The sequence below is a fragment of the Prinia subflava genome, chromosome 1 (assembly GCF_021018805.1).
Source record: "Prinia subflava isolate CZ2003 ecotype Zambia chromosome 1, Cam_Psub_1.2, whole genome shotgun sequence".
Lineage (NCBI taxonomy): Eukaryota > Metazoa > Chordata > Aves > Passeriformes > Cisticolidae > Prinia > Prinia subflava.
In genome coordinates, this window is record NC_086247.1 from 75,668,044 (window position 1) to 75,694,882 (window position 26,839).

Sequence of the window (26,839 nt, forward strand, 5' to 3'; positions counted from 1 at the left end):
CATCTTATGGGCTGCAAACCATAATATAAACTTACGTGTTGGTGCAGGCATTGCACACATGTAGCCAGGGCACACACTGCAAAGTGTTTGTGTAGCTGTGGCATACGTGGCAGTGTACTCAGCGACACACAGCCTTCATTTCTTTTAATGGTACCACATGGATCACCACATGGACCTCAGGCTGACACACTTCCTGAGATCTGAAAATATGCACCTTTAAAATCCCCAGGATTTTCAGTCGAGGACTTTGTGAGGATGAAGTTTTGACAAAAACTCTTTATTGTTGTTACTACAACTATTAGCAGTTCCACAAGTCAAGCAGAATGGAGGAAGTCAAAGGCCAGGTTGGTTAACCAACTGATGGCATTTGTTTACTTCTCATATCATTACAGCTGTGTTTCTCCATTAACACGTATTCTTAAAAATAAATAAATAAATAAATAATGATAATTTGCCTGTGGTAGACAATTGTTGATCTATATAACTGACCAGCCTTTAGAAATAACAATCACCAGTAATAAATTTCACTAGATTTCCAATTAAAAGCCTGCTGTGTTTTTATAGATCTTTGTCTGCTGCTCTCTAGCAACAGATGTGAAATGGAAGCTGTAATTAATGCTTGGAGACAGGAACTCACTTTGAACCGCATTTTGAAAACATTATCTGATGTGTGCAAGCATAACATTCTAATTAGGGAGGTAAGCAGCTATGTATAGACATTTGTCATGCATTCTCAGCAACAGCATTCTCTGCTCCCCATACTTCCAGGGAAAGAGCTGCTGGCAAGAATTTTCCCCATCTTCCCAGTAGCACAGGAAGGTGTGAAAAACACTGAGATTCATCAGCACACTTTTAAGATTTCTTTACTGTAAAAGCAAAGCAATTAAATAAACAGCAGTTTCCTCAGTGACCACAGAGCAGATCCTGCAAACTGGTTACCTGGGACAGCTCTACAGCACTGGATGCCTCTGGAGAGGAACTGTGCAACCACAGCTGGATTGCAGACGAGACCAGGATAAATATGCTTCTAGGGGCTAGTGCAATTGTTCTAGGGACATGTACTATATTTATATACATGTTTTATGGTACTAATTAATGACACCGTTTCTGTGTACCGTTGTCTGGGGTTTTTTAAGTCCATGGCCCACAATTATTTACAACAAGGCACATGACAGGCCAAAGGCTACTGAGCTGTCCAGGACATTGTAGGAGTCCATGATATACATTCTTTTTAGGATCGGTTTCCTCATGGAGTGTGTCCAACTTTTGCCATTTAAGAAACCAGTCGTGAGGTTTTGTCTCTATTAGTAAACACTTTCAGACTATGGTTTAGCAGTGTTTATGGTGGTTTTCATTCAAAGGTTGGCCTTGAAGACATTGGAGGTACTTTCCAACCTCAGTGATTCTGCGATTCTATTAGCTTCTACTGATAGTCCTTTGTTTTTCTGCCTTCACCTGCAACTTGTGTCCGTGTTAGAGGACATCTGAGCAGGAGTGCAGTTGAAGTGTATGAATTATGTCTGTCTGCATTACATCAACCATGACTTTAATGTGCCCTGCTATTTTCTCCCTGTAACACGCAGCAACATACACTTCCTGCTGACCATCATAGCATGGTACAGAGCAACTGCACTGGATTCGAAAGGAGTTTTACTGTACTCAGAAAAAAAATAAAATGCAAAAATCCAGGAAAACAAGTCACAGGGAGCAACTGACCTAGATACTAAAGTGTCTGCGTCTGCAAACAGAATTTGAAAAAACCCCTGTGGTGATTATTGATTAATACTGCACAAACATCAACTAGTTGCCTCTGGGAGCCCTCATGACTTCGAGGGAGATAAATTATCTAATTACTGCAAGCTTAACAAACTACAACTGAACATGCTGCTTAAGTAAATAAACACTAATAGATTTAAAAGTCAATGCATAAATAACTGAAAATGCCTTTTAAGAACAGATAGTACTGAACATTCTCGACAATGAAGTGACTAGGACCTCTGCAACAACTTTGTCAGGGAAAAGACAACTTTTCTAGTTTAACACCTTTTTCAAAAATCGGATAAATGTTGCTTTTTCATCCAAGTTATTCTATGTTTGTTGCTTCAGCTGAAGAGAGAAGGGAAGCTAGCCATGAAAACTGAGCTCCTAATTACCATCATCCTCCCTCTGATGTGGATGTGGCTGGTACAGCATTACATGTCGACGTGGCTGGTACAGAACTTTTCATACGTACGCACGCAAACATAACAGATGGTTGTAATTATTGGCGGGCAAGCTGAAGTCCTAATTTGAGAGTGAGCAAAAATAGTTTGTGCTGTCCCTCACCCTTCCTGGACACCACACCCAACTGTTGGACAGTCTGGAGGTCACTCTCCCCCCCATCAGGGGAGGGTGACCGAGGGACCACCACACTGCAGCCCAAGCAGAATGCCGCTCTGGGCATGGCGCACATCCTCCACCTGAACCAGACAGGCATGTGTCAAATCATCATCACCGCTTCAAAGGGAAATGTGCCCACCTAGCACTTCTAAACTTCATTCCAAAGGAAAAAGCTAATCAAAAGTTTTTGAAACTTGTTTACTGCTCAAACGTGTGCAAATGAGGGTGGATATGAAGCTGAAAGCCTCTACACTGACCTGCACAATATATACTGCAGTTATTTCCAGCCTGCCTCTCACCTCAGCAAAAGCTGCTCTCTCATTGTCCACCCTGCTCTTCTGAAATTCGCTCACCTGCATCAATAATCAACCACTGGCAGAGACAAGACAACTGCAACTCATCCCAGAGCCAGCCCAAACACCATAATTTCTGCGACTCACAGCACAATCCATGCCCTGTGGTTTATGGCAGTCTCTCCAAGGCTGAGCCAGTCTGCTCTGCGGTGTGTACTTAACTAAAAGTAAACCAGAATCAACAGCTTGGGAACAATTTGCCTTTGAACGTCAACAAGAGTGGCTGCCACAGCACTTGGCCTTACCACACCATGTGCCCTGTGATGGCCTCGCTTCAGAGGTGACCAAATCCCCCAAGTGCCTTCACAAAAGGCTCTGTTTTCAAATGTGGGCACCTTCCATTTTTAGCACTAGTGTTTATCTTTCCATATTTTGCCACATACTAGTCTAGCATGCAAGCCAATCTGAGCATTCAAAGATGAGCATTAAACCTTGTATGCTGATGTCCACAGCTGGATCAGACACTGTTTTTCCCAATAGGAACAAAATGGGAAATGAAGTAGCAATGAAAGCCCATGCACTGTATACCACTGCCATCCTCAATTTTGTCCTTTCCTGGACAACAAACGTGGTGATACCATGGAACAAACCTTCAAATAAGTGCAGTATTAATCACAAAGGCTGAAAAAAACCCCCAGACACTACCAGCCTGCCTGGAAGAATCAAAAAAGGACTTGTATAGGCTATGCTTCTCACAGGCCAAAAAGGGAAAGCACGCACTCTTGAACGGAAATTCACACAAAATGTATCACAAGATGTTAACAGACATGACACTGACAGAAAAAGATGGTTTCACACAAACAAGAACAACATTTTGTCATTCACCTTCTCAAAACAGCACAGATTCAGCTGAGAGCCTCAACTCATTTTGTTCAGAGCCAGGCATCATTCACACTATGAATATAATCTGTAATCTAAGTCAATATTCTTCCCTCCCCAAGAGGTATCAGGAAATATAGAAAATCCTCTGGTGACCCTTTATAGCTGCACTTGTTGGCAGCAGCAAATAAAGTTACTGACATGTTTGACAAAACTTGGCATCCATAGCAAATAACATTGTAGTATGAATTAGGAAATAGTGAAAAGTTTAGGAACACGGGTATGAGTATGTGAGACAAAAATGCTAGTAAGAAATGAAAGATTAAACTGAGCTCAAACATCTGAAGATATTTATTTAAATGCTCGCTGCTGGAGAAACATCTCTTCAAATACAGAAAAACACACAAGGTAAGAGTGGAAGATCTGCATAAATAATGGTCTTTCTGAGAAAGTAACTGTTTAAATTTCCCTTTGTTCTGTACCTTTGAAAATATATACACTTTACACTACAATTAACTGATTGCACTTGATAAAATTTTTATGTGTGTGTGAACAAGCAAGCCCCAAAACTTAAATCCCAGCTAAGTGCATTCTTTGTGAAGGTAAAAAGGTGTTTCCTGGCCTCAATGCCACTGAGAAAACTAACAAAATCCTGCCATGCTCAAGAACTACACTAATGTATTTGTAATACGACAAGCACAGAACTGAGAAAATGACAGCGTACACCTTTGCAGATCTCTTTCTCTTACTTAGGGTGTGGACAAGGAGGTGCACAGAACTGAGGTAAAAGCCACAATACAGCAATTAGATGGTGGTTTGTATCCGGGGATGGCAAGAAGTCTTTCATTGGGATGGCCAGCCCCTAAATCCACAGTGGAGAGCGGTACATGCCTTCCCAATCTATCCCTAATGCACCAGGGGCAGATACAGCCAAGGTGATGAAGCAGATACAAGAGACAATGTGTGAACTACAATGATGAAGCAATTCCCGGTTAAGGGAGAAGGCAAATGTATAATCTGGAAAATTTTGATGGCTCCTGGCATAAACTCCAGTGGCTTTTACTGTTGTGTACTAGAACTAGTTTGGTCCCAAAGCAGAATGATCAAGCAAGTTTGAATGATCAGCTGCAAAGTAACCTTCAAAAAAGGTAAGCTTAATGCATCTTCAGTCTTTTTTTTTTTTTTAACATTAAATATTAAAATATAATTGAACTGCTCAATACAGTGAAGAAGATTTGGCTTAAAATGACAGACCTCCTTTTGCAATGACAACACCCCCTTTTAAAATATATGCTCCTATATTTATCAACTTTCATGAAATTACTCAAGACATCTAACCAGCTTTTTGTGATATTTTTGTTCCTGAAGCCCTTTCCTGCTAAAAGACTACTATTGCTGCAGTAGGGGTACCAGTGAGGTTAGAAAAAAGAAGATATATAGCTTCTATAGTGAGGTCCTGGTTACACATAGAGAGCAACAGAGAGGTTTTCATTTGCATCTCAAAACACAAGTTTTTTTTCCAACCACCTTTTCAATCATTTTTTCAGGTGGATTCAAAAGAGTAAGCAGTTAAATTAGCAAAACTGAAGGGACAATGCACAGTCAGTAGCAACTGCAGATCTGTCATCATCAACAGCACACAAACCTGTTTGTCTAGAAACGTACACCGCACTAAGCACCAAGGATCAGAACACCCTAAACTTGCCTTGACAAGCTAAGAAAGATGCTAGGACATGTCTCTTCAGAACAAGGCTGTTCTATGCTTCATCAAAAAAATCACACTCATACCCTCATGTTTTTTTAAAAGGGGGTGTGTCCTCTATGTGAGTGCACATCATGAAACAACTTTTTAAAATTTTGACTCACACTGAGTACCATGTACTAATCTAACAACACTGACAGAAAACTAAACTTTTACCAAGTACGTTTTTTCCTCAAACAGGCAGGATTGTTCATTTAGGCTTTTCATTTTTTGTTTGCTCATTTTTCTGAAAGGTAAAACAGTTCATCTGTTTTGAGAAAAAAATATACATAAAGACTTATGTAAAGATAACTGCTTCAGTATTGAGGATTCCCCATGCTATCCACTTTTAGGGTAATATGCAAAGGAATAGTATTTCACTGTGCCCTTTTTAGCCTTTTATCAAATCTTAAATATAGGGAAGGTTTATTTTTTTCACTTAGATATGTCAATATTTAAAAAACAAAGAAGCCAAATGTTGTTGTTTAAATTTATGGGGGGTCCCCGGGGAGTGCCCCCTGGAGACCCCCGGGGGTCTTTGGGGTCGTGGTGTTCCCGTGCTGGCAGGCAAGGAGACTTCAGACGCCGGTGGGATGCTGAGGAGGTGAGGGTTTATTCACTGAGGGAGAGGGGAAGGGGAGGGGGGAGGGGGAAGGGGGGGAGAGGAGAGAGGAGCGTCCGGACGCCTCCAGGGGAAGAGGGCAAGAGGGGGCAGAGCCTTCTGCCTTGGCATTCTTATCACAGAGGTTCAAAGGGGCGCGGTAACATTCTCCAGCCAATGAGGTTACAGATACAGGATACTGCAGGGAGGGTACAGACTGGGGATAAATCATACATTTTCCAAGGGTGAGCCAGAGCAAACCATTTCCATAAAATGCAATCCCACAAGTCACCCTTTTTTTCTTTAAAATGTGAGAAGAGAAATATGACATATGACAATTAACAATTTAAAAAATGAAACAGTAATTACAGTTTTGCAGCATGAAACCAAATACAATTGCAGTAAGGATTATGTTATACTGTGAACTTTTTTCTGACCTTGTAATTGCAGTAGACGGGTTATGTGAGTTTATATTGCAAGATTTGAAACAAGTTAACAAATTTGTTTGAGCCTTTCCAGCGTGACTGGCCTAATAGTGTCTAGTCTTTTCCAACTGGCTTTTCAGACCACCACAGCCCCCAGCTTAGGCTGAGGCGCTGACCTCTGCTCCCATTCCAGGGACAGGAAAACACGTGGAGTTCCCCGGGCTCCACACACGGCTTCAGATTCTCCAGGTGGCCTGCTGCAGTTCCCCCATTGGGGCCGGGCAGGGGCAGTGAGGAATTTAAATCAACTCAAGCTGCCATTTATCTGTCACGGAATTCCCGTAAGGCCTGAACAGCAAGTCACCGACACTCACGGATCTGAGCCAAACTACTCCTTTCACTTTCCAACTGGTTCAACCAAAACAAAAGACCCCCAGTTTTAGGTCATCAAAAGAGAAACAAAAGAAAAAAACTACAAAAACCGTCAAATACTTTCTCAGACACCAATTTAGGTTATCAATCACCCTCAGAACTAACTGAGGACAGCATAAACCCAAAAGCGTTACAGATTCAATAGTCTACACTACTGAATCGCGCCTTACAAGAAGACAATTCAAAAACTGCTTCCCTTGGATCTACACTTGTGACCTGAAAAGGCCTCTGCTTTCTAAATTAGAAAACAGGGGAATCTGCAATATTTACACACACAAAACTAGAAAGGCATAATTGTAAAACTACTTCATGGGGATGGGAAGGAAATGGAGGGGTTTGGGACACCCTGCTGTTTGGCCAGAACAGCAAGGAACAGGGGCAGAAAAACAGGGAAAGGGAATCAAAGTAGCATTAACAATTATACAAGGCTGCAAAACTGGTATTACAAATTCACTTTAGCTTTGGGGTTTGGTTTCTTAGCGTTTACCTTGTGGGACTTGGAAAGCGGAAGATGGGACTGAGAGCACGTGGCCATGGTGGCCATGCGGTCACAGCGCAGCACGTGGTGTTAGCTGTGCCATGCCGGGTTGAGCAGGAAGGGGTTAACTCTCGGGGGTTTGTTAAGGGAAAGGGGGTTAGGGAGAAGGAGCAGCGAGGGGAGGAGGGGGTAAGGGTAAGGAAGGAGGTTACACAATTTACAAAACCGAGTTTTGGAAGGTGCGGGGCTTGGGCACAACTGAAGACTGCTTTTTCCTTCTCTGATGGCTGTCTGGCTGAGTTCCTTTCGCTGCTGTCCGGGGCTGCTTGTCCGCGCGGCTTCTCCCGGTGCTGGGGCCCGCGCGCGCTGCGGCGGGGCCGGGACCACGTGTTGGCTCCGCCGGGACTGCCCCGCGCCGCGGCCGCTGGGCTGGGGCCGCTCCTCCGCCGGGGCCGTGCCGGGCCGGAGGGTGCCGCGCCGCTGCCGTGCAGCCCGCGCCGCCGAGCCGAGGCGGGCCGGGGCCGCGCCACCGGACCGAGGCGGGCCCGCCGCGCCGGGGCTCACGCTGGAGCCTCGCCGTGGCGGAGCCGCGCCGGCCCCACGCCGCGCCGCCCGGCGGGGCTGCGCAGCCCGCGCAGCGCCGAGGCGGGCCGGGGCCCCAAGGAGCCGGGACCCGGGCCCGCGCCGGGCTGGTCGGCGGTGGTGGGACGGCCGCGTGGTGGCTCACGAGGTCTCTGCGCGGTGGGGGAGGGGCCGCCCCGGGCCGCGATGGCCCAGAACGGCCGCTCCACCGGAGACGGCACAGAAACGGAGTTACCATGGTCCATCTTGCCCCAGGGTCGCTGATGCTGTTGCCCGACGTTGGTGCGCCATCTGTTGTTGTTTAAATTTATGGGGGGGTCCCCGGGGAGTGCCCCCCGGAGACCCCCGGGGTCTTTTGGTTCGTGGTGTTCCCGGGCTTGCAGGCAAGGAGACTCAGACGCCGGTGGGGTGCTGATGAGGTGAGGGTTTATTCACTGAGGGAGAGGGGAAGGGGAGGGGGGAGGGGGGGAGAGGAGAGAGGAGCGTCCGGACGCCTCCAGGGGTAGAGGGGCAAGAGGGGCAGAGCCTTCTGCCTTGGCATTCTTATCACAGAGGTTCAAAGGGGCGCGGTAACATTCTCCAGCCAATGAGGTTACAGATACAGGATACTGCAGGGAGGGTACAGACTGGGGATAAATCATACATTTTCCAAGGGTGAGCCAGAGCAAACCATTTCCATAAAATGCAATCCCACAGCCAAACTCAGTAGATGAAGCTTGAAATGAAGCATGTATATAGTCAAATCAAGGGCCCAGACATGTGATGAAACAAAAATTGTGTTCTGCAATTATTAGTCAAAAAACCCAAGCCAAAATGGCCAACCACTGAACCACTGAAAAGTGCAATTTTGCAACCTGTAGTAGCTGCTAATATTCCTGGTATCTTTCTCATATTTAGTGCAGTTCCAGACTCAGGAGAGATTTGTATCTAGTTAGTTCAAGATTAATGAAAATATTAAAGGAGCAGGTAAATCTAGGCATAAAAATCTTCATTATAGAGTTAAGAAAAGGAATTCTCTGCGGTCTACTTCCTAGTTTTGGAAACCACTAAACAGCTGTCTGTTCTCATAGACCCTAAACTCCAGCTATCTTTATCTAACAGCACGAATGCTCATCTTGACAATCTGCTTCTTTCATAATAACCTTTCTACTACAATACAAGAGGGGAAGCTGATCAGAATTGGATCTTGGCCTGACAGGATCTCAGATGGCAGTGAGAGGCTAAGTTCCACCACATCCTCTCTGACATAGACATAGAACAGCACATGTTGTTGGGGCAGAGTCTAAAGCAGAAGAGGAAAATGAGAGTCCTTTACACAACCCTGTCACTGAGAGTGTAGAATTGTACGTAGCATGCCACTTTTTCAAGATTTCCAAGGGATTGCGTGTCCAGCCTGAGCTACCTTCTCCTTCCATCACTGTGGGTGAGAAGGCCCTATATGAGGCATGCTTCAGTTCTATGTGGCTACACAAGGAACTGGAAAGTATTAGGAGAGGAGATAGCACACACACAGCACTTCGACACTCAAAAACATTCCCTCTGGATATATTTCTTAATTTTAGAAAAAACTTACATATATTTTATCTTGCTGATATCGCTGGAATAAGTTGTGCATGATGGAGCCTTCATGGAGATCTACAAGTGCTGCCATGTCTTCCACGCTCTCTGTGCTTGTTTGATGCATAGGCGTTACTTTTTGGTGTGTGATCGTGCTCTGTTTGTAAGTGAACACCTGAAAGAGGGGAAACAAAACCAATATGAATCAGAGCACACATTCAAAAACTCCTGTCTGAGAATGGAGCTTTCATACCCATTCATATCCCCATCGTTATTATCAGTGTGCAGACTTGCAAATAGAATAGCCTGGCAGGGATACCTTCCCCAAAAGTTTCTCTGACACTGATTGAAGCCCCAAATACCTACATGGGCCATAAGAAACTAGAACATACTGACAGTGCACTGAGCACTGTAAGGGCTTTTTCTGTTTAAGGGCAAATTCAATCTTGTTTCACACTGCATTACTGCTAGACTTTATCAAGAGAAAAATAAACTAAGCAATAACCATTCCCAAAAATACGAAACCAACCAAACAAGAAACCACCTCTTACAGTAGAACCCACTTACACTCAAATTGCTCTAGAAGGAAACGTTTGACTGTGCAAAACAGCAAATTAAAATTAACATTCTAACAGGCTGCAAGTGTTCATATGTTTGATCTGAAATCCACTCAAATGTTTCCATTCAACTCTCCAGTCAGGAAACAGTCATTACTGTAGCATCCATAGATGCATTCTAAGTTCTTTGTGCAGCAGATATTTAGAAATGAATAAGCCAACAGATTTCTTAATTGACTTTTGGGATTAGTTTCTGAAGCCAGTTCTTAACAAACAGCAGAAGCTCTAAAAAAAAATAAATACTCAGTTGGAACACACTTCCATCCACCTTCTGTAAAACTACCACAAATATGCAAGAAGATGTACATATCCTCAATAGTTAAACTGTTATGAATACTAATAACATCAACAAAGACTACAAAACAATTGATTTTGAATTCAGCATCCCATTTCCTGCAAATTTACCTCTTGGCACCTCATCCGTATAGATATATGCCCACATTCACCCATGGCCAACGCTTCTCAGACAACACTGTCCCTGCTAATGGCGCCATTTCAGTGTTAAAAGGTCAGAGCATGGAATTAATGCAAATACTTTGTGGGAATACTGATGTGGAACATCAGAAAAACCCCAAACCCTTCCAAAATCCTTTAAAATAGTATTTATGAAGCCAACAGAAGCAGAGCCACAACTGTCAGCTGAGCACCAGCGAGCTCTGTGGGAATGCTGCTGCAGGCTGGGGGTCATGCTGTGCCTGGGGGTCACCTCTGTGCAGGAGGAGGAAACCCCTCAGAGGGTTTTCACCATAAAACCTGATGTGTGTTTCAATGAAAGACTGAACAAGTGACATTGTAGGAGGCCATCCAGACAGACAGACAAAAGACAGATATGGAGAGATGAGAGCTTTCTTTTGCAGTAAAGAACCGTAAGGATGACAGGACAAGGATTTGTACAGGGCAGAGGAGCCCTGCCAAGATGGAGAAAGCAGAGACTTGTAGGAGCATGTGGTCCAGACAGAACATCTAATACACAGAATGAATATGAAGAGCATCAACTGATAGCAAAACCTTTTGGGGCTGAAAACTGTGTTAGCAGTCCCAAGACTAACCACACAAACCGTAAGTGGAATTAGAGATAATTGCATCTCAAAAGTTATAAACTGCAGTTCCTAGTCAGAAGAACCGTAAAGGAAAACTCAAAGGTCATACTGTAGAACAAAAATACCACAAGCTGAGGGATTTGGAAATAGAAGGGCTATAAGGAGAGCAAATCCTAGAAAAGTAAGCAACTTAACAGAGGCTATGTGTCATCCTGGACACAGAAAAACAGACTCAGTGAGAGAATTAGTAAACCAAAGAGGGATGACACAAATCCTGTGAGTGCATCTCATGTGAACATGGAAAGGAAGCAAAATATCACTTCTAGGAGGATAATCTCCATATTTGTGATGTCTATCCTTTGATGAGTGGTGCACAGGTTAGTAGAGTAGGCAGAGCACCCCATACATCACTCACCAGGTCCATTAATGTAAAGAATTCACAGACCAACACCAAGAGAAGCAACATGACAAATGAGTTGCATATGGCAGCACTACAGAAGATGGTCTCTGTAGATTCACCCTTCCCACTCAAACTCACCATTTTCTCTTCTTCAGTCTAGTTGTTCTAATACTTCCATCTCTGCCACACAGTGCCTTCTTGTTTGGGTGAGGAACTTTTACTGTGAGCTCTGTGCATCCCTTGGCTAGAAAACACACCAAATTCTAATAATGGCTGCCACCCAAATAAGAAAGGAGAAGGAGCTCTTCTTGAAAACTGGGTAGCTACCTTTCCTTTATTTTTAATTTTTGCCAGAACCATGTATCCCTCAGATTTCTTAAAGGCTCTGTAACACTTGATCAAACTCATCTAACAAGACTGAAGTCGTGAGAGAGGGCTGCAGGATCACATGTACAGACCTCATCTCCTTAAAATGGGCTTTTTGCAGCCCTGCTGCTCAAGCTCTGAAAGGCCTGCTTTGTTTTATTTCATCTTGAATCACACCTTTATTACAATAAGGACATGGAAAACTACCTTGAACTTTATCATTACTAACTAGAAGATTATGTTATGAAATATTACAGCACTTGAAATCCTCAGGAAATAGGAACCCAGAGCAACTCTGCAGGGTCAGCACAAAGAACAGGAAGATGACCAAGTTGGCTCCTGAACTTCAAGAGGACCCTGTTGGCAGAGTGTAGGAACATCCATCCTCAAGGACCCTCCCAGCATTTCTGGAAGGTCAAGTGAAATATGCAGGAAATTAGAGTAAGATTTAAGACAAGGCTACATGAGAATTCAGCAAAAACTTCTTTCCTTTCTAGATATAAATGTTTCAAGATAACAAACATGCTGAATACATGGAAAACTCTCAATTAAACCTTAAAGAGACAGCATGCAAAATAAGAACTCTGAATGTTATTCTGGACAGGAAAATTAGAGGTTGAGAGGATGAACCAATGCAAAGAACAATGACAAAAAAGAACAAGCTTAAGAAATATAGAACAAAACAGCAAACTCAGACTAACAACAGTCAAGTGCATTTCACTAAGAAAGGAGATCCTTCAAAACTGCCCTGCTGTCCCTACCACAGCTTACTAGTGCTGTGATGAACATGCCCAAAAGGGACTCAAATGAAGAAGTGGCCTAAAAAGCCAGAGGACCAATGGACAGAGGACTGCACAAATTATCTGGCGTGTAGGGAGAAAACCAGTTGTCTTTCAAGCTTTCCATTTAAGGGAAATACCACAAAACAATGTAAAAATTACTTTCTGCATTGAAAAAAATACCCCTAAGCTCAAGATCAAATGGAAATTATCTTTTAACAAAAGATGTAATTTGTAATACAATTTATTAACACGAGCAAAGTACATCAAAATCAGCTCTCAACGACAAGAGTACACATGCTTTCTCTCTTATGGTGCCATTTTGTGACATGATGCCACATTTAAAAAATCCCTGCTTGAACCAGATCATTAAACGGCATCAAGAGATTTCACAACAGCTGAGTCAACTGAGTGTAAGTGAATGCTGAATTAAATGCTTATGTACATCAAAAAAAACCCCATAATCCCCGTTTCTTGCAAAAGCTACGAGTCACACTGGAGATTTCCAGCCTGCATGGAGCACATACACAACTGAATCTCTCAGGATGCTTTTCACAAGGAGGTGAGGTTTTAGTCTGGTGCTGATGACCCATAGTGGATGGGAGGAAGGCAGAAGCTGCTCCAAAAGTTTCCTGATCAACAAGTTGGTATTTGAATTATAACCTTCATTGGTTTAGTGAGATTTCTGTGAGATTTTTATTTAAAGGCAGAAGTAGGCTCATATGCATCTTGGAAGCCCTGACACAAGCTAGATCATTAGTGAAACTGCTCTCTGAAATGTGCAAGGTCACCTACTGAAGAATTCACATATTGCAAGCATTTTAAAACAACCTCCTCTACACAGTGACCCATTACCCACCACGTGGGCAGCAACTGCATCAGCTGGTCACCTGCCACACATTAATAACACATGCTGAACCTGGTACTGCCTGACTGATGCCAAGTACTGCCTTGCTTGGGCATGGTTATGCAGCTTAAAACGTCCCTGTTGTCAGTCTTGTTCCAATAAACTGAGAGTGTTTGTTGGTAGGGGTAACAGACATGGAGCAACTAACCTCCTTCGGCTGCTCTTTCCTGCACAAGAATTGTTTTTGTCAACCCTAGGTGTACTCTATAAACTGCAGGGCCTTACAGAAGATAATCCTGGTAGCCAAGCACATAAACCAGAAATATTAGAGTTTTGTCACACACTCAATTTAAACTAAGTTGCTCAAATCTATATAACCAGAAGGATAATGTAAAATATGGTAAACATAAAATTCAGTAGGACGGGAAAAGCGAAAAAAAAAGAGCTACTGTACAGAAGTCATCTGAGAGACAGGTTTACAAAATAAAAATATACAAGCAAACAACCCAATTTTTTTCAGTAATTCCTGTGATACTAGAAAACCAGCTGCTACAGCATCTGGGCAGTCCACAAGCACCAAAAAGCAAAACTAATTGACCCAAAAAGAAAAGCCCACAGCATTGCTGTTGCTGTCCCTTGGATTGTCCTATGTGAACTCTTCCCAGGTTTAATCCCAATGGCTACTGTGATGTCCATGAAAATCCATGACTCCAGAGCAGCTCCAGAGGACTTGGCTCAGACTTTCACGACATCAGTGCCCTCTGTTTTTTCTGAGGCATGTTTTTGCCTATTGTCACTGACCCCACAGCAGAGATGAGCATAGCCCAGCAAAACACAGGACTGTACAGAGAAACATCCACTTAAATATATTAATTATTTTCTCATTCTCTGCTGTTGGTCTGAACTGAGGATCATCATTTGTGTTTCCCTCATGTTGGAAGTTAAAAGAATGCAATAAATCTTACAAAATGTCTTTATAGATGAGTCCAAGCAGAAAAAGAGGCCATTACAAGCTGTGGAATGCAGCGTTCCAGGGAGAAAAATAAATCATGATAAGCCCAAGGACCCAGAGATTATAAACAAAAATAAAAATGTAGTAGTTTACCCTTTTTTCCTGGAGAGATCTACTGTCTAATTAGACACTTAAAATACAGAACAAGGATGCTCTCTTATAAATTTAAAGTAAGTTAAGATCAAATGTAAGGCAGAACTATTGATACTGTAAAATTCTACAGTTAGTTATTACAAGAGTACAACCCAAGTAATGTTTTTGTCCAGTGATTTACTATTTTTCTGTAACAGTTGATCTTAGACACCCACTGTATTGTTCCAAAATAATCTTTCAGACAACAAGATGTACCAAGGCCCAAGGTTTGCTTTGATGTAAGGTAATTCAATCTCAATCAAAGTAAACAGAAAACTACACAATGAAGTTTCTTACCTATGAAACTGTGGAAGAAAATTAAATAATTTTATGTAAAACATTTAGTGATGTGAGGAAAAAATTATTACCAATCTGCTATCTATGACTTTCTGGCCTTTTCATCAAGCAACTATCCCATAAACAGATCAACTGAGAATCAGCCTATTTCCCACCTGTTTTATAAAATTCTCCCCCTTCTGTGTTGCAAAGCACTGCACTCCCTGGTCTCTCTTGCCTGATAGATGTTAATCTTGATTTCTAGTGGAATATGTCTAAATGACCGCTTTGCACATCACTGTACCTACCCAGTCAGTTGAGTGACACACACCCTGTAAGCTGTGGTAATTCTTCATTTTATCCTTACCCTCTGCTCACTTTGGTTGCTGCCATTTTCACTCTTTGTTTTGTCCTATCAACCAACCCCTTTCCAAACCCTTCCTCTCAGTCCCCATTCCACATCCCTTCTCAGACTCATTGGGACCTGGGACACCGGTGTCAGTAGCTGCTCCCAGGCTCAAGTGCTGGGAGCCTGCCCTGAAGCCTTCCTCACCCTCTCCCCAGCCTCCAGCAGGGACAGCACCAGTGATCACTTGCAGCACCTCCCTGAATGCCTTTCCTACTACAACTTTCAGGTTCTCACACCCACACGGAATATCCGTTCCTGCTTCCAAGCTCCACCAGGAAGGGAAGCATGCTGCCAAGATGACAGCCCTGGTCAGTGCCACAGCAGAGCTCAGCAACCCACTAAATTGTGCCTCTTTGTTGTTCCTCTATGTGCTGACCACTGTCAACAGTCTTGTCTGATCAACACTTCCCACGTAATGCCTATTCCACGAGAGGTATTTCAAATTTACTTCACTCTCTGAACCATTTCCATTCATAGACAAGCTCTGCCATCAAGTATAAACAAGTTTCTAATTACAGGTTCAACACTTATGACCCCTTCCACTGGGCTTCCCTACACAGACAATTAAGAAATTTAATTTGAACTAAACACATCCATTTTACCTAGATTACACTACTGCAAGCTAAGCCTCTAGGCAGTCCATATAATTCTTAAAAGGAAAAAACAAAAAGGTGCATCTTTAACTTTCTTCCCAAGTGACCATGTATAACTTACAGCACCTGTGGACACCACAAACCTCAAAGTTTAAGAAGCCCACCTATAAATACTGCGACTGCAGTACTACAGAAAATATGGAACATCCCTCACATGTCACCAGCACCTTCTTCACCACGCAAAAGTGCTCCTTTCCGTTTGTGAACAAAGAAGTGAGAGAATTGCAGCTGTGCAAGCTTTCACACAGTGCTGGACTGAGTGAAGCAGTCCCAGGGCAGGACACAGGACACGTACCCCAGCACGTGTCTCCAGCTCCCTGACAGGCGGCCAGTCAGCAGCAAGGTCTGACCAGCTCTGGCCACACAGAAACCCAGCGAGGAGGCTCTGACCTGCACATGGCAGAGAGCACACCCTGTCTTGTAGCAGAAAAACAGAAGGTCTGGGCCCCCGTTCCCCATGGCTTCAATCGCCATCTGTGTCAGGACACCCCACCAAAGGCACTCCCAAATCAGTGTTACTCTAAGGAGCAACCAGTAAACAGAGGTAATGGTGATCACTCCTTTTGCCTTCAGTACACATCTCCTTAACTAGCTCAAAGGTCAAGGGGGTGAAAACTGATGGTCTTCACAGGAAGAAGACCAGAAAACTAAAAACTCCTACCCTTCATCTATCATTTTCCACACAATGGAAAAGTGTGTCTACGGACAATGCCAGGCACTGAGAGCATTAGCTTTCCTCTCAACATTAGTTACTGCTCAAGTGAAACTTTCAGTTTCAAATTTGTATTTATTCTGTGAATCAGAGAAATAAACAATGACTATTTTCAATTGAACGAACAAAGCCGAATTTGAATAATATGCCTCACTATCAAGAAGTGGAACAACTATGGTCAATAAGCGGCCTACAAATTATACCAGCTTTTTTGAGACATAAAGCAATTAATCTCAATAGGTCTTTTTTCTAAGAACAAAATAAAAAAGGAAAAAGCCCTGCAGATAGCTGACTGGAGTGTCTCCAAAACTAGAATAGGAGCAGCCTGTGTGTACTCCACAGCAGTGAAATCAGAGGCAATGTTTCTATGGGAGTTGGAACTCTAGAGGAACATCCCTGCAGAGCAAGCCTTGTCCCAAATGAAGGCTTGCCAGAGGAGGCGATACTCCAGCGATGTTCTCCGGATTCCAAACAAAACCCCAGCAATGCCACTGTGAGCCTTTTGGCCTCATCCCTCTACATTCTTCTCAACCCTTTACATGAACTGACCCTGCCTGGGCTGCTGGTGCAGCCCCCATAGCCTGTGGGTGCCAATGGTGCCCAAACCCTGTAGGAATTGTCCCACCTGCATGAAGTCATGCACAGGGGAGTTACCTAGGGAGCTGCTGCCAGGCACAGCTGCCTGGTAGGAACTTCCCATCAGGAAAGTTTCTGGCATTTATCACCACTGTATTATTGCCAAAACCAAGGAGGCTCTGCCACAACACCAGCTGTAATGGATGAAAGGTCCTTGCATTGATCCAGTGCAAGCTGGTCCCCCGTGCACAGGGGGATCACAGCCACCGGGCTGGGGTGCTCCTCCCCTGCAAGGCTGCTGCTGCAGAGGGCTGGGAGGGTCTAAAAAGAAAACAGACCCAGAAGAAAGGTTTTTCCACAGAAATGGATGGTCTTCACGGCAAATTTCCATGTGCTGAGACAATTTAGGACTTAGGTTTCCTTCGTCCCTCCTACCAGGGAGCAACCAACCCCTCAGCTCTGGTCAGATGCAGCCAGGCACCAAAGGTTTTGCTCTCTCACCCAGCACTGGCTGGGTGCCAGGAGCTGGCAGACCTGCAGGATCACCCAGTGATGGCACTCCAGTGCCAGGGCCACCCTCATGCCAGCCGTGAGACAACCAACATGGCCAGGAGTCAAGCTGGAGAAGTGCCAGCACAGACTGCACTTGGCTGCTGGCAGCATGATCCAGTGGACTCCCACATCAATGCACCAGACAGGGAGGACTGCAAGGTCTTACAACCCTGTTACCTCCATCCTGAAAGACACCACCCACAGAGGCTCGAGCAGTAACCTCCCAGACCAAATTCGCTCACACCTTCCTCTCCTGCAGGTCTTACACCACTGACAACAGTGCAAAGCATGCCTCTCCTCCAGGGCTTTCCACCACCAACTCCACCACTGCATTCCTCTTGCAAACCTCCCCTATTTCCAGTCATTTCTCCTCCCTCCTCCACATCTCTGCCTCTTGCCATTATGGTCCCTGTTTCTCTCATAGTGCCCTCTCCTGTCCATCACCTCCCCACAGGGAGATCTGTTCCTTTGGAACCACCCTGTCCCAGCTGTCAAGGCAAGAACTTGCTTTCCAACCCACACATGCATTTCATTTTGAATTCAAAATCTCCAGTCCCTGAAACACTGCCAGAGGTGCACCTCAGTCCAGCTGTCAGTCAACTGGTCTGTTCTGCCCACACCCAAGGGAGGACCTAAATGTCACAGGAAACACAAAAGGGTTGTCAGACAACAAATTAATGCTCTACTTGAAACTGGGGTGTCAATGTCATGTGAGACACCCCAAATACATTGGAGCAATAAAATAATATAGAGCAAGAATAGGATACTGACAGGCATTAGTCATGAGTCCAGTGCTGAGGGCAAGAAAATCCCCTCTGCACGGACTATTTTTAAAGCTATTTGTGAATTAAAGACATGACAACTTCCATACGTATAGAGGAAGCCCATAAACATGGAATCTCAGCTTTTAGATCTCCTGATAACTTTTAACTGTAAAACTCTCAATTTATGTTTCCCTGAGTTATTTTTTTTTAATTTCTCCAAATCTTGGCTTGATTTCTGCTAGTCTAGGTACTGTATGCCTCACAGCAGCAATATTTGATTGTACTCAGATTTTAATCAAACAACCTTTGGTTCACAACAGCAAAGTGCCTGCTCCTATAGGACCTTCCTGCCTTAATTTAAAGAAATGCCTTTTAAATCTTTACATATTGACCCGTTTCCAGAGAAGCAGAATAGGCAAGAGATTGACACAAGAGTGAACTGGTGGAGCTTGAAATTATCTTTGAGGATTCATTTTCAAGTCCTTTTGAACCCACTTCAGTGAAACTTAGATAAGGGTCTACCCTCATATTTGCTTGTTAAAAAATTGTTTTAGGGTTTTATTGTCTTTATGTTACAAGAATAAAAAATCTGAATGAGAGATGGTACAAAGCTCTGTAGGATTTTGCACAGATCACAGACTACCTCAAGTTGAGAGGGATCCTTAAGGATCACAGAGTCCAGCTCCCTGCTCCTTGCAGAACTACCTAAAACTACACCACGTGACTAGCAGCATTATCCAGATGCTCCTTGAACTCTGTCAGGCTTGCTGCCATGACCATTTCCCTGGGAAGCCTGGTAAAGTGCCCAACCACCCTCTGGGTGAAGATCCTACCCCTAATATCTAACCTAACCCCTCACACACACACTTCATGTAATTTCCGCTTGTGAAAGGCTCAAGTCCAAATTGAAGCATGAATTATTTGTTTTAGCAAATAAAAAGCCCTTTTATATTTCTTTTTAAAGTTAACTTTTAATCTGTCTTTCTACAGTATTACAAAATGGCATTTCTACAGTATCCCTAATTACCTTGTAAAGACTAACCAACCTCTCCCCTTTACTGGCATGCCATACTCCTGCCCACACCCCTGGCACCACTTACTGTTGCTAAAGCCCAGAAAATAAGAACTGGGTACAACCCTGGCATGAATATCAGCCCCTCACTCACTCTTTTCTCATCTTTAAAGGATCAGGGGGGCTTTTCATTAAGACAGCATTTACTACCTGCTGTTCCTGCAGGTTACCTGCGGTGAGAGGTTTTGACACAGCTGTACTGCTAGGAAGACAGCCAAGGGCATATTTTATCTACAGCTCAAAGCGGTCCTTTAACAAGGTAACAGTCTAGCCAGCTTTCCTTCCCCCAAAACTTGCAGGTGTACAATGGTAACTTACACTGTGGGGAGCAGAGAGAGGGCAGGAGGTGGAAAAGGAAGGAACTGAAGCCCTGAAAATGGTAAGCTCCTAAGAACATCTGTCCATGAAAACAAATATGGACATGATGAGCCATAACACACAATGGAGAATGCTCAAAGCAGAATTATGGGCAAGTGAACATGAAATATTGGGCATTTTCCACAAACCTAAACATGCAGTACAGTTTCTGAAGCAGCCTAGTCAACAAGGCTATGCCATTTCAAAGTTGACTTTTACCATGTGTGCTGATCTGAAAACAATTCATCACTCTTTCAGGAAAATGCTGTCTGAGGAGAAACATCAAAGCCACTCCCTCTGTCACTACAGCCATTAATTCAGCTGAACAGCAACTGGGATTTTTTCCAGTTCTGACCTAAGATAATGGAAGGTGCCCTTAAACAACCGCAGGAGGAGGTGACCTCTTCTTACTTATGTGCCTGGTTCTGACATGCAGAGGTAATTGTAATTATACTGTAGGCAGCGACAGACCAGCTCTCAGCAGGTGTCCAAAGCTGCCTTTTAATCTACCCAAGTCAGCCCTGGGTCTCACAACAGCACAGTTTCCCCTGCCTGAGAAGGTGCCCTAAAGATCAACAAATTATTTTTTTGCTAGCATGGAAACACTGTCAAATAAAACATGTAAGTGCAGGTGGTTTATCCACACTCAGAATTAGCCAGTGTCGTTCATAACCATGGCTCATCTTGGGACAGAAGCAGCTTTAGCCCTGTCTCACAGCCTAGGCTGGAACTGAACCTCACAGCATGAGTACAGCTTCCTCCTACCCATGTGTGTTAACCAGGACCCCAGCAGATGTGGTCCAGAGGCACTGGCAGCCCATGTATGGGACTAGCCTGGGTCTAGGAAGGGATTGATCATTCACTCAGCTTTCCTGCTGACCTCCCTGGGGCCCCGCAGGGAAGCTCACTACAGCCCGTAGCAGTGCCAACAGGGGTGAGAGGGACAGCAGAAAGCTTCATGCAGCAGGCATGGATTTACTAGCTTTGCCAGAGCTAAAGAGAAGATCAGCTTCAGCCCTGCACCCCAGTGACCCCTCTTCTCAGAGGCTCAGACACTGAACCTCAACAGCCCGGTCCACAGTGCTGTTTCTGTGGCTAGCAACCTGCCAGTGTCTGATTACTGCAGGGTTGGCTGCCCAAGTCTGCAACAATAATATGCAATAATCCCTCCCGGGAGGCACTGCTCTCACATGCCCTGCTAGCAGGACCATGACAAAAGACTCTGTGTGTGCAGAGGGAAGGAGCAAGGGACCTTGCCTCCCTGCCAGCAGACAACCACGGGTCACTGCAGAGGGCACAGGGTCCCACTGCTCCTACCGCAGCTCAGGCAACTTGGCAAAAATAGTAACTGACAGGTGAAAGGTGGGAGAAAGGAGGAAGAAGCTGGAATAATTTTGAATTTCTACACAGTGAGCAAAAACTTGGGCTTCTCTTAGTAATATATTCTGATAGGTTAACTAATCAAGGAGATCTCAGCACCAAAAATTATGATAAACATTATTTTCAAAAACACACAAAACCATCTTATTTTACAGTTCCATGGAGTACAGTCTGCCCTTGGAATCTTACTTTTCTCCAGGACCAGAGTGCTTAGACAACCGCAGCAGTCTCCAGCAGATGACCACTGACAGTTCCTGGAGAAGCACTGTGGGTCATTGCTACTGGTCAGCCAGCCTGTTGCAGCAGGGCTTTGTTTCACTCTCTTCAACCAGGAATTCTTCCTAAAAAGTTACCCAGGCCCCCTGCTAGCTGTGCCACACAGCAAAGGTCAAAGCTTCAGTACTCTCAGGGCTCTCATGTTTGCATGTTATCCTCACAACAGGGTGCCCACCAACATGTTAGGCTGAACTGTCTTAGAGAGCCCCAACAGCGTTCAGCAAGGAAATCCAAAACGTCCCAAACCCACACAATGGGGACGGGCTCTCCAACCCCCACCCCCCCCCAACCTTCCCAGCACTGTTAGCTGAAGCAACAGGAGAGTCTGCTGCCAGGAAGAACAAAACAGGTTTGGACAAGCACGAAACCAGGCTGCACGTATGCTAAGATAGCAGCCAAGGCGGTTAAGCCTTTTTCATGACAAACGTGAAACCCAGATCCACACCCCGAGAGCCCAGCGGGTCCCTGTCAACTGAGAGCCCTCAGACCCACATGCAGCTGGAGAGCTGGAGTTGGAGGGTCCCTGCAGCCACATGCCAGCCTTCACTGAGTCAGAGGGGTCAGAATGCCCCTGACAGGTCATTTATGATATTTTCATTTACATTTAGGAGGCAACACTGCCTGACCAAAGTTTTCCAGGCCTCCCCTGTCCAACAACTGCTCTGATTTAAGATGAACAAAACCAGCTGAATATTGGACAATGGTCCAATCATGAAACCACAGTGAAGAGAGATGGAAGCAGTGGAGTAAAAAAAAAAGAAAAAAAGAAAAAAAAGGCAACACATGCATTTAAAAAATAAATAAACCCTACTGTGTCTTGTTTTGAAAAGCTGCAGAAATAAGGGAAAGGGCATAAATGCGTATTTATCCTTTAGATCAGAATCTTGAAAAAAAAATGAAAAAGAGAAATTGCTTATTTAAAGCAGCACAGTCACCTTCTAAGTTGCACTGAAGTTGCACAGTGCACCCCTGGCTGATGCAGGAGCATTACTCAGACTGATTGCACAGTCAGGTACCAATTACTTAGGCTCTCTCAAAGGCATACTAGTAAATTTGATTATTACTCAAATAAAGCATACATTGTTAGGAATGCCAGAGTGGGCTCTTTCTTTGACTGAAACCTTTTTAGGAAAAAACCCTACCTCTTTGCTATAAAGTTTTACAGTGTCTAGTACAAAGACCTCTTGGAGATTTTTGTACGTACAAATATGAAAACACTTCTAAATTTTAATATGTCTAGTTTGGGGAAAAACAATATTACATTCTTTTGCTTGATAATATTACAAGGAGCATAGACAAATATACCAGGCCCAGGAGCCCAAGAATTCATAGAACAGCTTAAAACAGCTTTCCTTCTTTCTGTCTTAAGAGTTGCTACAAGTTCCCCTTTCTTACATCCTTAGGGAAAATATTGTATATAATACTGTTCATTTTCTGTTATTGTGTAGGTAAGAATCTCCTTTCATTGCACTTGAGAAAAGCCTGTGGATGTTAAATGCAAAATCTTTTAAAAAATAAAAGAAATTATAGAAGGTCTGAATATAGGTTGTCTTGGTCATATTCCTGTGGCAGGCTTCCTAAAGAGAAGGACAAGGGCACTGCTAGAACTTGGCGAGGAGACAGGGGCACCAATCGTTCATTGCGGGGCATGAATCCACAGATATGGGCAGATGGAGTGGTTGAGAGATGCAATACTTTTCAAAGCCATGTCAGAAGTCTTATTGCATGGCACAGATATTGCTTCATGTTTGAGAATGTGCACTATATGCAGATAAGAGAAAGAAGTTGCTCTTGGCTGTAAAAGTTTGAGAGACTGTTCTGTACGTTACTCCCATAAGATCTGCATATAAACTGGCTGGTTTGCATTTGAACTATAAAACTCCTGCCCTGCAAGAAGCAAAAGGGCAAACAGAACACACATGAAGGTGCCTCTCCTTATTAAAAGGTGTGCGTTTTTATTTTCCACAGCTTGCCTGTCATACATTTGAAAACCACAGCTGAATCACATCCCAGATACCATGTATGTGTATGTTGGAGAAGCCCAATTGCAACTGGTTCCCAAGACACCAGCAAAGAGTAATTCACAGCACTATTTCTTCCACCCCAAATAAGGACAGTACTGCTTCAGTAGTTGTGTCAGAATTATGGAGACAGACAACAAAGATGTCTTATATTCAGAGAATTACTTGGTAGCTTTACACATAACCATAATGTTTATAGCGTTGGAAAGAAAAACCCAAACTGTTGCTGCAAAGAAAAATACACCAGTACTTTTCTGTCTTTGTAAGGATACCGCTGTTTGTTTTTGAATTTGCTTTGACAAACCTCAAGCACATGAAGCTGTAAAAGCTGCAGTTTATTTTCTTTAAAACGAGAGTTAGCCAGAAGTCCAACATGAAATACCGTGAGATTACCTTAACATGTTACTACAAACAAATTAGAACAGACAGATCAAAACTGGACCACCTTTTCTGATTGCTTGCAATGGAGGAAAGGTTGTGAGAGACACATAGACATGGCAATCTCGTATACTAGCGAATAGTGTTGTCCTCTACTTACCTTTCCAGGCTACCCTCATAACTCAAAGAAGTTTATTTTACTGTGTTTTCTGATACATACACATCCTAGAATTCAGCTTTAAAGCTCTCTGCTACCAAGAAAAGGCTGCCTTTTCAATGTTCTCTTCCCCTAAAGATGTGACTCCTGTCACCTCCCAAGACAGGTTCAGCTTATAGATACACAGTCTCATCGAGGGTGCAATCTCCCTGCTGGGACACCAACCAGTTCTCTTTGTAACAGACATTTTCAGTGCATAGGCCTGAACGTAAAACAGGCTTGCAGAACAGGGAATGAAGCTGTATGGCCACCCAGGACAGAGCTGACCTGATGGCAGATAAGCCCAGGCAGGTGTGAGTCCTAATGCCCTGCACTGATGGACACTGGGGGCTGTATGGGTTGTCTGGCTTTTTACAGCCCAGTCCTTATTACTTTAAATGCTAGAATTATTCACCATAAATTTCCAATTGTCTGCAAAGTTCCTTATGTTGTTCATTATGATTTCTGGTGGAATGCAAGATGAGCAAGGACTTTAGTTTTTCTCATTTTCTCTTTTTTTTTCTCCTCATTAGAAAAAAGGCAAGTTCTGATGCAAGGGATGTAAAAGAAAAAAAATGCAGAGTTGGTCTGAGTGGTTTTTTTCCATGTAACTTACTTAATGGGTATACTTGCCTGAGCCTACTGCAGTACAGCATACAAGCTATGACACTGAAAAATCCTCCTACAGAACAAACAGCATCAGCTTAGAAGGCAAAGGATGCATTAAAGAACCATTTAATTTACCTACCTGAGCTAATGCCACTTCTCCCTGAGAGTACTGACCTAACATGATTCAAGCAATGGCAGTGCTGGATTAGTGCACTCAATGATCTCTGTGGTCTTTTCTAACCAAAATGATTCTATTATTTTATTATTTTTCTCGCCTGTTCCATCTTGTGTATGCTTCAGAACTGAGTCTAGGCTTATGCTTTCTGGTTAAATCCAGTGACTTAGTTCCGCAAAAGTTCTCTCCTGCTCTGCCAATACCATGGTTTTTTTGCACATAGCTTCATCCTGGAAGATTAAATGAGAAGTTTCTAGAAACAAGCATATTTCGATCCTACAGCCAAAGATGATGAAGCTAAAGAGACCATTATGATCTTTTGATGTGAGCAGCTGTGTAACATAGGAAAACCTAGAAATACCTAAATTCAGTTTCTATTTAGCAAAGTCTGAGCCCTGAAATACTGCAAATCTCTCTCCTTCCCTCTAAAGTATCTTGCATTCACTACCATCCATTTGGATATTGATTTTTGCTATTCCTGATAATAATTTAAACTAGGAGAGGAAACTTCTCTACAGAAACTTCTTGTGCAGGATTCATGGCTCCTAACTCTTTCCCATGTGATTTTTAAAGCCTGAGTTTAGTGATGTTCTGTGTGATACCTAACTTCAGTTGTCCTCATCCAAGAGCCATGAAGCCCATGGCTCCAATCATGTACCATCACATTTTACATCATGCAGGGAAATCCACTCTCAGTGGTGTGGAAAGTAAAGACCACAGGATGGACACATCTGGTCAGTTCATAAAGGTGGGATAGAGGTACTACTTAATACCCAAGCTCAAGCATGGTTGTAGTTCAGTTTAATAGCAAGGCAATCATGGAAACACAGCCTCAGCAATAAAGATGTTTCACAAAGCAACAAATGCTCAAGTGTGCTGTGGGCACAGCAGGGCAAGACTGGTTTCCACTGCACCAGCATGTGCAGCACAGCTGAACTCTAAAAAAGACCCTACGTCTTGTCAAAAGTCAAGTGCTCTGGATTGCAGGCCAGACTTGGGCCTTTGTGTAACTGTTTATGCTTGCCACAGTTAGAACACAGAGGTGAGGAAGGGAAAAAAAGGTGCATTTCATTAGTACAACTTCAAGTAGAAATATTTGCACCAGTATCTTCATACACCTTTTTGTTAGCATACACTCTGATGAACAAGATACAGCTAACAAGGCAAAGCCCGCAAAGGCCTCCACCAGTATTACATCCACCAGTGAGGAATCACCCAACACTTCATTTAGTTCAAGACAGGTAGGTAAAAGAAAATCCTATTCTTTTCTAGTATGGTTTAAAAATTAAACTTAAATTAAAATTTTAAAATTAAATTATTCTTATGAGAAGAATAAAGAATATTGTAAAGAATATAAAACTACTGCTATATTGGAAGTTCTCAATTCTGGGCTTCACTCATCTGAAAAAGTTCAGTCAAACAAACAAATTTGCTGATACTACCCTTACAAGGCCTTGCATGCTTTGCAGATTCAACAGAAAATACACAATCTTGTGCTTCTCTGCAAAAATACTACTGTGCTGTGGGAAGAAAGAACACCCCACAGGAGCATACCAAGAGAATGACCACATGTAAAAACTGCATAGGCATAAATGCAAGTTTCCAAAGAACCAAATTAAGTTTCTTTGTAGCTGAAATTTTCAGAGAAGGAAATGGTTTGAAAAGGCTCCAGCTCGGGTGCTGGAAGTTGAGCACAAAATCTTAATATCAAATATTCAACAACTGCTGGGAAGAAATTTAGCATCCCTAAAAGCAAGCTATACAGGTTCCTACCACTATCTAAATTAGAGCACGTGATTTCAATGATCATTTTTTATAGGGTTTGATCTAACTGACCTGATCAAGATCAGTTAAAATAGGTCCCCTTATCAGA

At 43.4% G+C, this 26,839-nt stretch overlaps 1 protein-coding gene across 1 annotated transcript in view; it reads right to left on the minus strand.

Annotated features, from left to right (window-relative positions):
* MYO10 (myosin X) overlaps positions 1-26,839 on the minus strand; it is a 165,240-nt gene that overhangs the window by 83,498 nt on the left and 54,903 nt on the right. Inside the window, exon 3 of the mRNA XM_063400355.1 lies at positions 9,384-9,542. Within this exon, the coding sequence (XP_063256425.1) occupies positions 9,384-9,542 (159 nt within the window). The remainder of the gene's footprint in view (positions 1-9,383; positions 9,543-26,839) is intronic.